At 38.7% G+C, this 14,012-nt stretch overlaps 1 protein-coding gene across 1 annotated transcript in view; it reads left to right on the forward strand.

The window, feature by feature from the left end:
- LOC121961191 (copine-8) overlaps window positions 1-14,012 on the forward strand; it is a 104,359-nt gene that overhangs the window by 46,543 nt on the left and 43,804 nt on the right. Inside the window, exon 6 of the mRNA XM_042511078.2 lies at window positions 2,459-2,535. Coding sequence (XP_042367012.1) covers window positions 2,459-2,535 — 77 coding nt within the window. The remainder of the gene's footprint in view (window positions 1-2,458; window positions 2,536-14,012) is intronic.

The raw sequence follows: 14,012 nt of genomic DNA on the forward strand, positions 1-14,012 counted from the left end.
TTCAACGCCGACTGGCTCTGATCGGCAGTGATGGAAACATTACACCTCTGTGAACACACTTATTTTGGCCCCTGTTTTTGGTGTGTTGCAATGATGCACTTTCACAAAATAACACTGGTCTACGTCCAAGCAGCTCGGTGGCGGCATGATGGTTTAGTGTTTAGCACCATTGCCTTACAGCAAGAAGGTTCCGGGCCCTCTCAGGTCCTTTTTATGTGAAGTCTGCATGTTCTCCCTGTGACTGTGTGGGTTTTCTATGGGTGCTCCAGTCTCCCTCACTATCAAAAACATGTACATTTGGTTAAGACTCCTGCCTGTGCTCTTGACCAAGGCGCTGGCAAAAGATCTGGAGTTGGTCCCCGAGCGACAAATTTTGCTGCACAATGTACATTTCTTCTTCTTCTTCTTCTTCTTCTTCTTCTTCTTCTTCTTCTTCTTCTTCTTCTTCTTCTTCTTCTTCTTCTTCTTCTTCTTCTTCTTCTTCTTCTTCTTCTATCAGCCTCTTAAGGGGGGTTGGAGCCTTTCCCAGCTATGATTGGGGCAAGGCAGCGTAGACCCTCTTGCTGTGATGCCACAGTGCAAACCACAACACCACCGTTCCACCCTTGTTCCAATTACAATTATTTATTAAACACTGCAGAAAAAGTTTGTCATTTTGAGAAATGGACTTATTTACGTTGTTGACAAGAGTAAAGGGACAAGATGGATGCCACTCTCACACCTCTCTCTGACTGGACGTGATGTGAATGAGCAAGTGAGTGAGTGAACACCAGATTGTTTTAGTGGTTTCCAAAGAAGATACCCTAACCTGCTCTGTATGTCAGCAAACAGGCTCAGAGACATGTAGCTTGTTTGAAAAATGTCTTGCCCTGCAACCTTTTTTCAGCCCTTCCTGCTTGAATCGGGCTCCATCGGCTTACTGAATGTTGTTGCTCGTAGTATATTTGGACAATTTTATTGCACTCCATCCACCCGTATTTGCTCACTTGCTGAAGAGGTGTTTAGGTCTGTACAGTAGATGTAAAAACCACCACTAGTGGCCAGCTAAATTGTCTAAGTGTAAAGACTGTAAACAGCTAGCCTGGCTGTCAGATTAGCTTGTTAATGGCCATCCATCCTGGTGCGTAATTTTATGATTAAATTTATGATTTGATAAGCTAGTGCCGTGGAAAGAAAAAAAAGTAAAAACACTTCAGTTTCACATGTGGCTATCATTCTGACAGAAGACTCTTCCATTATTAAGGTTAATCTGGCATTTCAGCATAAAACTGGTGATGGATAAACAGATTCAGCTTTGGTACAAAGTACACTCATAGATGAGAAGCATTGACCTCCCAGTATATTCTAGTATATTAAAACTGGAATACACGGTTTTTATTAACAATCTATATCCATCTGCTCACACTCACCACACTCCTTTTCTGCAGTATATATCAGCCTTATCCATCAAATAGTTGACTTTTCGCAACACTACTTAATGGAACTACGCCCACACGGCTATATTTTTTCTGATTATATCTTTTTTTAGCCCTCCCTGTTGTATATTTAGCCATTTGTTGCACACAGCCAATCCTCCATGATGGCAACAGCGGCAGTTGCTAGGTGATTTGTGACTTTACAGCATTACATCAAAGACCAAAAATATCATAAAAATCATTTTCAAATATTTTTCAGCACTGGTTGGGGCCAAAACAAATAATGAAATCACAGTCATGTGACTGCACAGTATGTATGCAACACTGGTGAGATAAATGAGCTGCATAGGTCGACATGAAGTTGTGTGGATGGATAGATACAGAGACGGAATAATAGAAGGGGCTAATCATTGGAGCAAAGAAAAGTCATTATGTTTCTGCTGCTTGGAGCGGCTCCAGTCAGATATTAGAGACATTGTCCAATAATGACGAACGAGCTCAACAGTGTGCCCCCTGGTGATATAGAGATGGCATTTTTCTGCAATAGCTTCAGTTATTAGAGACCAGAATCTGCTGTAGTTTGTGTTTCATGCTTGACTTTTATTTTGAAGGCTTATGTTTTCCACAGTTTTCCACCAGAAAACATGAATTCCTTATGGTAATGCTATCAGATGTAGTTGGTAACTGTTTCTAGGATACACATATTTTTTTGTGCATGTACTCTCCATCTCTGTGCCTGTCTGTCTGAATCACCTGTAAAGTTTCATTGTGTGATGGCAATCTAATCTACCAGAAAAGTGGCAAGGGAGCAGAGTGTGGCAGGTGAGAGGAAGGCTCAATCTATTTTGTGGTATTATCTGTCAATGGGGAACATGGTGGTATTTGAAATGGTTTGGCCCTGCAGGGTCGAGCTCTGTAGAGATCAGGGACTGAGGTAATTTTATCGCTGTGAGTAATTTTATGTCAATTTTGTTTTATCAGTTCAATTTTCTGTATTTTTGTGTCTGTTTTCTAAAACAGTCTGTCTTTCTCTGTCTCTGCAGGATTTTCTTGGCCAGGCATGCTGTACTCTCGGAGAGGTGGTTGGATCGTTGGGCAGTCGCTTGGAAAAACCTCTTGGGTGAGTCTGTGTGCCCAGAGCTGGGAGTGTGCCGATATTTCAGTAATTATCTGACCAATGTTGATTGATGGTCACAGCAAGAGACATCAAACGACTGTCAGAGCTGTCAGGGATGTTGTCTCCTGCAGAGTATCGAGCAGGGCTCAGGCATTTCCTTTGGGATTTGATGTGTTTAAGCATTGACTGTGTGCAAGTATGTTTTAAAGGGACAGTTCACCCCAAATACAAGGTTTTTTCTCTTCCCTGTAGAGGGATTTATCAGTTGCAGAGTGCTGGAGATATCAGCCATAGAGATGTCTTCCTTCTCTCCAATATAATAGAACTAGATGGCACTCAGCTTGTGGTGCTCAAAGCATCAAAAAGATGCATCTAGAAATCGGCCTGGGCTATATGGTCTGTTAATGTTTTCAATCTATATCACGATACACAATGTGTATCTCCATATTTTGAAATCATCTGAACTACAGTAGACTTCCAAAATAGTTAATAAACTAAATGAAGTGCCATTATAATAAAGTTAAATAAATCATTGTTACAATGAAAAAAATAAAAGTGAAATTAAGGATGCTTTCATTTTGAAACACCCAGCCTGTCCCCTGGTCAACAGATAGTTATTAGCAGTTGAAGAAAGTTAGACCATTACAGGGATAACGTGACGATTCATTTACAGGTAACAAACTAACAACTCTCCAGTTCATAAATTATCAGTATTTGCAAGTCACACTGGTGCTCCATGGTTGAGGCCCTGCAAAAACAAAAAACACACACACACGCTCACACACTATTGCCCAGAAGTAAGTGGTGTAATGTAGTGTAATGTATCATTTTTCTGATTCATTTTTTTCTGTTTGTGTTTGTAAAAGGAAAGAGAACTGAAACGCCAAAGTGAGTCTCATGCAGGTGCTGATAATTTATACTGGATGTTGGTAGTTATTTTATAAATCTCAAGTGGAACAAGCTGAGATACATTGAGTGTAATTGATATATTACCCATTCCAGTTCAAAAACTGGCAAGTGAACAAATTCTTCTATCAAATTACACTTGTCAACTGTATCAATGTGGAGAAGGAAGTGTGCATCTACTCATGTATGACAGGTTTGTGCTCGTGACTGTTTGATATGTAAACATTATTGGCGTCCTCGTCGGCTGAGCTGTAAGATAAGCTAGCTCAGTGATGCTAAGTGAGCCAGCAGTATATTTATGCTTCCTTCTGCACAGTGAGACAGTTAACGGGTGTAATTTGTTACAAAGAAAATAGTTCCTACATGAAACTGCTCTGTTAATTATCTTGAGTAACCAGGTCATGATTCTGAAGTTTTTTAAAGCTTTGAACACCAAAAGTGCTTCTAGTTCTGTTATACTGGAGAGAGGCCAGACATCTCTACGGCTGATATTTCCAAAACTGGCCAGCTCACACCAAAACAATCTAGACTAGTAAATGGCACTACAGGTATCTTTGATTTGGGTTGAAGTGTCCCTTTAAGCCTGCGGTTGTTTCACATAGATTGTTTATGAAAGTGTATTTCCTACAAGAGTGGTACATGAAATCCCTATAGCTTACTGTACAGTAAATGAATAACAAGGTGACTTTTTAACAACCAGCGCAAAAGCCAGTATATCCTCCTCGAGCAACATGTGTATATAGTGTACACAGAGAGCGATAAAGCTGTGAGATATGTGTAGATTTACTCTGTGTGGAATAATATCTGCTGTTTGGTAATTTGCAGTATCAAGGGTGCATCCCCGACATTTTACTGTTTTCTGTAGTTTCTGAAGATACTAAGCTATAGAACACAATATCTGCACATGTCTCATCTACTACTTGTGTGTGCGTACATTGTGTTTCCTTATGTGCATTTGCATGAAGGTGTTAGTTCATTTGACTTTCCTTTCTTGTTCTTGTTGTTGTGAGTGTGAGTGTACAAAGTGTGTGCACATGAAGTTACTTGAAGTTAATGAAAAATGAAGAAGAACCAGAAGACAAAAGCGTAAATGAGCCTACAGTCTTTGCATTTATAAATGAATGTATCCATTTTAATGTGGAGGAAATACAAAAACCCAATAAGGATACCTTAATGTTTACACTTAATTCTTTGCCTTTTTAATTGCCCAGATAAGACTGTATTTACTCTCAATCATCTAACATGCATCACACATTACGATCAGTCCTGTCAGTGACCTGTAGTTAATAATTTTTAGTATATAACAGTTGAAAAAGACTTTCACATCAGAAAAAAACAAATTATCCATCCATTTTTCAGCCAAAGGGAATAAATGTATTTACATAGCTATATTTAATGACAAATTGTTACTGCTCTTCATCTTTAATTTGTCTTTGCTAATGTGTATGAGAGCATCATGTTTTAAAAACACTGCTTAGATAAATTACAGACGCATTCGATCGTGTCACCGCACTCACATCAACACATAGATCAAAATCTTAATTTGCAATTTATAAACAAAGTAACCCAATGAGGAGTTTACATGTTATATTAAGAGGTGGAAGATTAAGAATGTAAGGTAAATGTTTTTAATTGAAATGCACGTAAGCTGGTATCAGTGTTTAAAACATTATTTTGCATTGATGAGATTAGTGTCAGGACTGATCAGAGCAGTTTTACTCAATCTAGTGTCTAAGCCTGATGAAATACCAGTATTATGTATTCCTATAACCTTTGTGCACCTGCTACTCCAGCTGTCAAAACTGCAACTCTGTGCTTATTTACAACACTGTTAGTGTTTAAGTAATTGATCCATGGAAAGCACAAACAAACAACATGCCTTTTCCAGAAAGATATCCACTCTGACAGGGAGCTGTCTTAATATCTGCCTTTATCTTTATGACATTTTGCAGGAGTATCACATCTCTGAATTGCAGCTTTAGGCCCAAATCTCTCTGCCACAACAGTTCCACACTGACACTCTCTACAGATATTTTGCAAAACACTATTAAATGAAAGCTGGCATGCAGGGTACATAGCTGTTCTGCGTCAAACATAACAAAAAGCAGCAGTCCCTCCAGGATTTTGCGGGCTTTTTAAAAAAGAATTTAAGAGATTGTTGCGCCCTATTATGCCTGATCTAATATCAGTTTTATTAAAACATTGTGATGTGTGTGTTATGATGTTTTTAGACATTTCTTTTCACAATAAAATGGCAGGAGCAACTGAAAGTTGCAAAAATAGCAGCTTTTTTGGTATCATTGTTTAAGAGTGTCATAGTGACAATAAAACTGGACTGTTTTTAGTGTTCTAAGTAACCTTACTGAAAAAAGGCTGCATTAACGTTCAAAACCTTTTTTTTGAGACTTTTAATTCCTATTTCCTACTATTTCTTTATCAAACACACACACAAACACACAAACACACACACTTTATCTTGCAAACAGGAATGTAAGCCTCCATCACTTTATGACTTATATGCATATTAAATCTAACTCACGCGTAGGTATGGATGCAACAGCCTCCATATTTGTCATAGTTTTTTTTGTCTCGTCTGTTGTCAATGACTTTCAGCCATTATCTTTGTGTGTTTTGTGGTAGAAAATTGTTTTTCGACAGTGTTGCATGTGGTGCAAAACTGTTTACCCCCGCTTTCATGCAGAACATCAGTGAATTGCCTTGCATTGGTTTTTAACAGTAATTTTTGTTATCAAATGCTAGACATTTGTGTCGCTTATGTCTGCATCTTCCCAAGTAAGACAACAAGGAGAGTACTAAATATGCAGAATAGTTGGAGTTATTTAACAAAATTGCAAGGATTCATTTGTTGAATCTTTCCTGCAGTTCTGACATTACAACATCCCGGGGGGGTCTGAAGTAGCTTTAGCAGCTTGCACTCTGCAGCTGTTTTAAAAAAACAAGTATTATTTACAGTTTATATTAAAATACTCTGAGCAGCAAAATCAGCTTCATTAAGAACCCGAATTAGAATACATCATTATCTACTTTCATCCATGCTGCTGCTCTTTTGGCCCCCTTTGTTTCACATATTCTCTTTCTCTCATGGTGAAGCACACTTGGCTTCCTTTCAATTGTTGTCTTTTTAATCCAATTTGCCTCTTCATCTGAAGCCTTCACGAGCCTCGAGTTTTAAAATGGGGGGTGTCGGGGGAAATAACAGCCAAGCTGGCATCTCTTCACTGAACACTGTCAACAACCTGGCAACCTGTGTGTGTGTGTATGTTTGTGGCTTTTTAGTATGTGTGTTCCACTATTTCTCTTCCATTCGTCTCGAAGCAACACTGTCATCCACTTGAGCAGCAATCGCCATGGTGATTGCAGTAGTAGGTTTCCCACTAACAGAGAGAGAGAGAGAGAAACAGACACACGTCTGTGCACATGTGTGTGTGCACGTGTGTGTGTGTGTGTGTGTGTGTGTGTGTGTGTGTGTGTGTTTGTGTGCACATGCTTTTACATGCACCATGGACCCCTCCAAAGTGCAAAACGATGTTGTTTGGTCTCTCAAGCGCCTCTCAAGAAACCCCTCCCTCCACTCCACTCTTCATCATCTGCACAATCACATAAGCACACACACGCACGCACACACACACACACACTCATGGACAGCGTATGTACTTGTAGTCTTTTTTTTTTTTTTTTTTTAATTGATGACGCTAATGGCAGAAAATGAATGTGTTTATAAATGTAGGTACAGGAAATGTCTTCCTGAAGATGATCAATGACTTTATTGAGTATTTTCTTTTTAGCTGCCATTCTTATGGCTGAAAAAATGCATTAAATTGAAAATTCTAGATGTTTTGTACATGATGTTGACATATATCATGCAGAAAACTTTCATAGCTAAAGAAAATGTGGAGTGTGGGAGTTGTTGACTTTCAGGGACTGAAGACATTCATGTATTGTGCATATGTTACAGCAGATATCTAAAGCTCCAAAAGAGTGACTGAAATGTGTTCAGTACATTTGTGTACTTCCCAAGGGTCATGCAGTAATTCAGAGATCCTGTTTTTACAGATTCCCTGAGTGATGTAATGCAGAAATAGAAACCCTGTCAACATGTATTATTATTGTGTGTGTGTGTGTGTGTGTGTTACATTTCGTCAGACACACACCTGCAGCCTGACACAACAGGGGGGATCTTTAACGATTTTAATGAGTACTAATTACAGCTAATTACATTGTTCAATCAAACTCCAGTGGGCATTCAGTGTTTGTATGTTTGTTTGTGTGAGTGTGTGTGCGCGCGTGCATGGGAGAGAGAAACGAAGAAAAAGACTGAGTGCAACCAGCAAAAGAATGCAAAACCATAACAAGCGCAGTATCCTGTAATGCATGGGTTCCTGCATGTGTGTGTGCACTACAGGTGACACATGTTTCAGTGTGTCTCTGTGCCATCTCTGTATACATAGCCCCACTGCTCTGTCTTCTCTTTTCATCCAAATTTGACCATTACAGTAGAGCGGCCCCCTTAAAGGCAAGATTCAAATCATTAGATGGAGACCATTCACTAGAGTGGTTGTTACAAATTTCTGATCAGATGTTAGCTAAGAGCGCTAACTTGGCTTGTTAACTATACCATGTGAACATTGCTGTCCTCCTGAATGTCTTGCCTAACACAATTCAACTCTCAAACTCAATGCGGAAAAAAAAAAAAATAGTCGAATATCTGTATTGAACTGCCAAATCCACTTCAGTTGACACAATTCTGAGTCGGGTACAGCACTTTATTACGTAAAAACCAGTACAGAATCTTGATTTGATTTTTTTTTTCAGCTCTTGCATAGCTGAAGAGAGTGTATGTTGTTTACCACGAAATGGATAAATAAACAAGAGTGGTGTTAACTGATTGTTGATTGATTGTACTGCGGAAACATGTTTTATTGTTGACAAGCCATTTACAATTGAGATATCCATTTTCAAAAAAAATATGACCCCTAATTTTTTTGGGGTGGGGGGGTGGGGTGGGGGTGCTCTAAGGATGTGTTCTTTCCTAGGTTTTAGTTAAGAAGATCAATACCATCCTCATATGTGATTGGTTCATATGAATCTGTAGTCAGGAGATGATTAGCTTAGCATAAAGACTGTGGGAGAAGTGGGAATTACAAAACAGGGATCATGTGCCAGACTTTTTCTTTGGATTTCATGGTGTCTTTGTCGGCTACCTGCTAACCTTATAGTGATGAGAAGCAGTTACAGTACCTTGCCTGACCAAGACACTGTCTGCAGCATAGTCCCCCTTAAAACCAATGTATACAAATCAAAATTTGTTACAGAACCAGGCTAGCTTTAAGCTGCCGGCTGAAGCTTCAGAAGGTCAATATGCGTGTTTCCCAAAATGTCAAACTAGTCCTTTTACTTGCAAATTAACTTTTACAATTCCTGAAAAGATACCTTTAAATATGAGTTTGATGTGCTGCATGAATCAATTCAGGGTCCCTTTTTGACTTCAGAAATGAATGAGCGTGTCGCCCTGACTCATTGGTTAGATTTGCATGAGAGCACTCAGGTTTAGTGAATACCACCTGGGACATTTTGCAATGAATTTGCATTTTGTGTGATTTTCACTTGATATACTGACACTGGTGTTCATTTTGAGGGTCCCTTGAGTATTCAGTGGGCAGTTTACGAGTTTTGCTCCATCACTTATTTACCTCTCCATCTTTTTCTTTCTCTCTTCTTCTCCTTTCCAACTCCATCTTTTTCTCTCTCACACTCGCCACCCTCTTATTTTTGTGTCTCTGCTTCTTTTTTTCCGACAAACGGAATGTTTCAGTGTTACCAGGGTCAGAGAGAAGCCCTGGTGAACTATAATTTTAGATACAAGTGAACCAAGAATACCCACACACGCAGACACACAAACACAAAGGGTGATAGCTGCGAATACAAGCCTGATTGTATGGATTTGTGAGGGAAGCACAAAGAAACTCTGTGTCTGCCTCTGGTATGACATGGATTTGATGACAGCATTCCCTTTGTGTGAGAGAATTATGATTATGAGTTTCCTTTTGGGGAAAGAAGTGTGTGATTATGTTGGGGTACGACCAAGAATAGATGGCTTCTCATGGTTTTATAATTATAATTGATACCTCATTTAGGTATTCTCCCTTCATCCAGAATATAATGAAAATTACATATTTTTACGTGTGTGTGTGTGTGTGTGTGTGTGGGTGTGTGAGCCCCTGTTTGTGCACGCATTTGTGTTATGCTGCAGGCCAGAAGTAGCCCAGACTTAATTACCCGTCTCTCGCCACACGCTGATTGCAAATCCATGTGTCTTGATTAGAGGATTCACAGTGTTTCCTCACACACACACACACACACACACACACACACACACACACACACACACACACACACACACACACACACACAGGCACATACAGGCAGATAGATATTCCTCAAGCACTTCTCAACTTTGGAGTGCTTTTCTATGTCACGAATGAACTAAATAAGAGGAAGACATTTTACCTGAGAGTTTGGATGAACTTTTTCAAAATGGCTATTTGCAATCAAAACACACATTCACGCGTTCAGCAAAAAATGCAACAGTGAAAAACCCATTTACCTGGCTTTTGTCACATTTTGAATGATGCTCTCTCACTCTATTGTAGAGTGATGAACATGAAGCACTGTGCACCAGTGCTGCTGTTGATTTCAGTAAATAACAAAAATACTCAGTGACTAGAGCTAGTCAGGTTGTAAATCACTATTGACATTGCAATATTTTATTTTATCGATTCTTGGAGAATGATTTGATATTTTATGATTACACAGAGTCTGCCATGGTATGATTTCGATTTTATTCAAATCAGTAACCTGTGATCAATATTAGACGGTTTCACGATACATTGAGGGCATACAATTTTATTTTATTTTTTTTTAAATAAAAAGATTACACACCCATATGGATACTGCAAAAAATGAGTGAATGAATGAATGAGAATCAATCTGTATTGATAAATTGATATTTTTTACAACACGAATTGCAGCTCAACTATGTGCTGCCACTACATATGTGTTGTCATGATGTTTCTTTTCTGAGATAGAAAACTAATTTCCCCAGAGGCAGTTAAACACATACACATAGATTGCAGTACACAGTTTAGAAAGCAGCTTTGTATTGCCTGAATTTTTCTTCAGTTTCAGGCTTTGAGCTGATTCTTCTTGTTTTTGCCACGTATTGTGTCTGCATGTGTACACGTGTTTGTAAGGCTAAACTGTGAAATACATTATTCATCCAGAATCTGTGCAATCCTGTCAGCTGCCACCTACGTGTCATTATAAGGCCAATCTCTCAGACAGAATAATGGCCGCTGCTCTGAAAAATAGAGGAGCGAGAGCAGGCATTTGAAGAAATAACGAGCAGAGGAATCCCATTCGATATCTCTCAGTGGGGGCCCCGGCTCAGCAGAGTTGTCATGGCGACGTGGATCATGGTCGCTTGTCTGGTGTGTGTGTGTGTGTGTGTGTGTGTGTGTGTGTGTGTGTGTGTGTGTGTGTGTGTGTCTTTAACTCTTTCTCCCTGCATATTATTGTTGTGAGATGACATGATTGAGACTGAGAGGGTGAGAAGCAATACAAAAAAGAGATGGAGATAGTTTTGCAAAGTCTTTACTGTACTCCTTAAAAACTGGAAGACACAGAAACACACTGAACTCTCTCTTCACAATTTTTCAAGTCTGTTTTAAAACTACCATGAGGTGCCTATGTGAACACTGAAACAGGTTTTTTAAACTGCGATCATTAGTTCTGCTCATATAGACCATTGAAATGTCCCTTTCGTCATTATAAGTGATGGGGGACAGAATCCACCATCATTTCTCTGTGCAAAAATGTACTTTTTATTAGTTCATGTTGACAGAAAAGAACACACATATACAGACAGTGTAAATGAAACTGATCCATGGTATATTGTGCATGCAAATATCATCAGCCAGCTTCCAAATTATATATAAACATGCATAACCCTATATACTTAACATAAATCAATATATATGCACAAGAGGACACAAATTGCTGCACATGTAAAAAATAGCTAAATCCGTGTACATATATACACTGCATGCACACATAAGAAGAAAGCTTAAGGCCATACAACACTGAGCGCACCTGATCTCTAAAGCAAAAACGTATTCAAAAGCTTATCTGAAGTTAATTTGAGGCTTTAGCAGTTAGAATAAGTCAAAACAAGTGGATATCCTCCAGAGTTACTATGTTTTTAAAACAAAATTGAAGGTTGTCTGTAATTTTTTATGGCTGGTACACCGACAACCCAAGCAGCTCATTATTTTCAATTAGCTCTGTCTTTATGTGTCCATTTTTTGCTTTCATTGTTAATCGCAGTGTTTGTCAACAACTTTTTATGCTTCTCATAAACCAAAGATAGATCAAAAAAGGAAAAGCAGAAGAGCATGTCAAAGACATCCTCACTTAAACATGAGAGAACTGTAAAATGATTTTTTTAAATTGGTCGTATGAGATGAAGCGGCTGGAGAGTCAAGTGCAAAATAAGTGCTGTAATTTGCAGTTACATATGTCTTATTCACCCCTGCATCTCACACACAACTCTAACTTGTGATTTGCAGTTAATTGGTTTTATGCATGTGCAGTAGATGTGACAGTGGGCTTCAAGACATCAGAAATATTCTCCGGTTTTTGGTTTAGATTCTATGGATGTGTCTGTGGCACTGCATTGTCTTCATTCAGAGTTTGTTCTCAGTAAAGCTCTCTCTGGGTATCATTAGTGAAAGAGAAACAGAAGAGATGAGTTTTATTTATTTGGTTCATGCACATTAGTACTTCCATCTGGATGGTAAAATATTTTATGGGAGAATGTTAATGAACCACAATTTCACCCACAGCAGTGAAAAACAGGCAAATCTTTAAGTAACGCTGTATCATTACAAAGTGTGATTCCTACTACTTAAAGACATAAATAATTGGTGTTAGTGTTTTACTGATATTTCCTGGACAAATTATATCAGTATGCCATATTGATTTTTTTTGCCCTACTTTGATTATATATGCTGCTTTAGGCAGATGAATATAGTCTACCTCACTTTTTTTTATCATTCTTTGCATTTTCTCACCTGCTCAGTCATAATTAGTCCAGACAGCCCTCCTCTGAATATCATTTAATCATTCTACCCACATTATGCTTACAAAACCCTATCTCCATGCTGTCTGCAAATAAAAGGAAATGAGAAAGAGACAAAAGTCTTCTCTCTCCCCATGGTGCTATTTTAGTTTTCCTTCTCATCATCAGATTTGTGAGGAAAAGGGTGAAAAAAAAGGCCAAGATCTATTTCATTTTGTCTGCCCTTTCAGAGGCACTTTTCCCCCAGTTCCCAGTGCCGGTGTAAAATGAGACTTGAATTACATTCATGCAGAGGTCCTCAACCCCAATCCTGGGCTGTTTAAATGACTGCCTGAGTGGATTTGTGCCAGGTGGGTCTTTCAGAGCCAAGCTCATCAAACAACAGGCCCCTTTGTCAGATTGCAAGACCTCTTAAATGTCAAGTTAAATAATGTTATCCTGCTCATCCTCTCATAAATGGATAGCATGGCTGGACGGTTCTGTATGTGACATGCAGAGCAATAATGTAGCAGCTAGGTAAAGATTTTATGGTACAATGGCATCCTGAACAGAGAATAAGTCATGCTGCCTCTGTGTGTGTTGTTATTCGAGCTTCTCTGTTTTTTGTTGTGGTAAGTCGCTGCCTGTGCATGTTAGTGCAAGTGCTTATCCTACCTGCTAGTTTTGCACCGTGCTCATACAGTGATTACTGCTGATATTGGGGATGTTGTTTTCACAGTAACATAGCGTCCATAAATATTGAATTAAATCAAAACCCTTTCACCCACAAGTTAACACCAGTGGCTCTGTCACCACTGTTGCCATTGTTAGCACTACTCATGCTGTTAGCATCAGCCAAGAGGGGTTCATGATCATTTAAATATGAAAAACCCAAACAAGTCTTGAAACAAACAAACAAAAAACAATTTTTGGTTGAAACTGGTCTGTTTAAATGGACAAGAGACAAACTGGTCTGTTTAAATGGACAAGAGACAAACTGGTCTGTTTTAACTGTCACCTGTGTGTAAAGAACCATGTACAGACAATGCTGGCACAGACTCTGAAACAAAGATACGTTCTGAATGTCGCCCATTACTCCTCATGAAAAATTGTTCATGGAATAAATTAAATGAAAAATACATCTTCTGATTTTTAATCCTGTGTCTGTGATAATTGATGATTTAACTAATTTAGCTTTCATATATAAAATGTCAGTATTAGACTATTTTTACATCAGAATTCCTGTCTTTTCGCTGTCTGTAAAACTATCTTAACCTTAAAAAAGGTTAATCTAATCAAATGAAACTTTGGTCCACTTGCTAGCCACACCAACTATATAAAATCAAACTTCTTCACTTGTGGGTCGCAATAGCTAACAAAGGAGTATTAAAAGAGAGGGGAAGAGAAGTGTGATCTCACTAGGGAGATGTTTTTGAAG

This window comes from Plectropomus leopardus, chromosome 22 (assembly GCF_026936395.1).
Source record: "Plectropomus leopardus strain MGB_pleo_1.0 chromosome 22, ASM2693639v1, whole genome shotgun sequence".
In the NCBI taxonomy this organism is placed as follows: Eukaryota; Metazoa; Chordata; class Actinopteri; order Perciformes; family Serranidae; genus Plectropomus; species Plectropomus leopardus.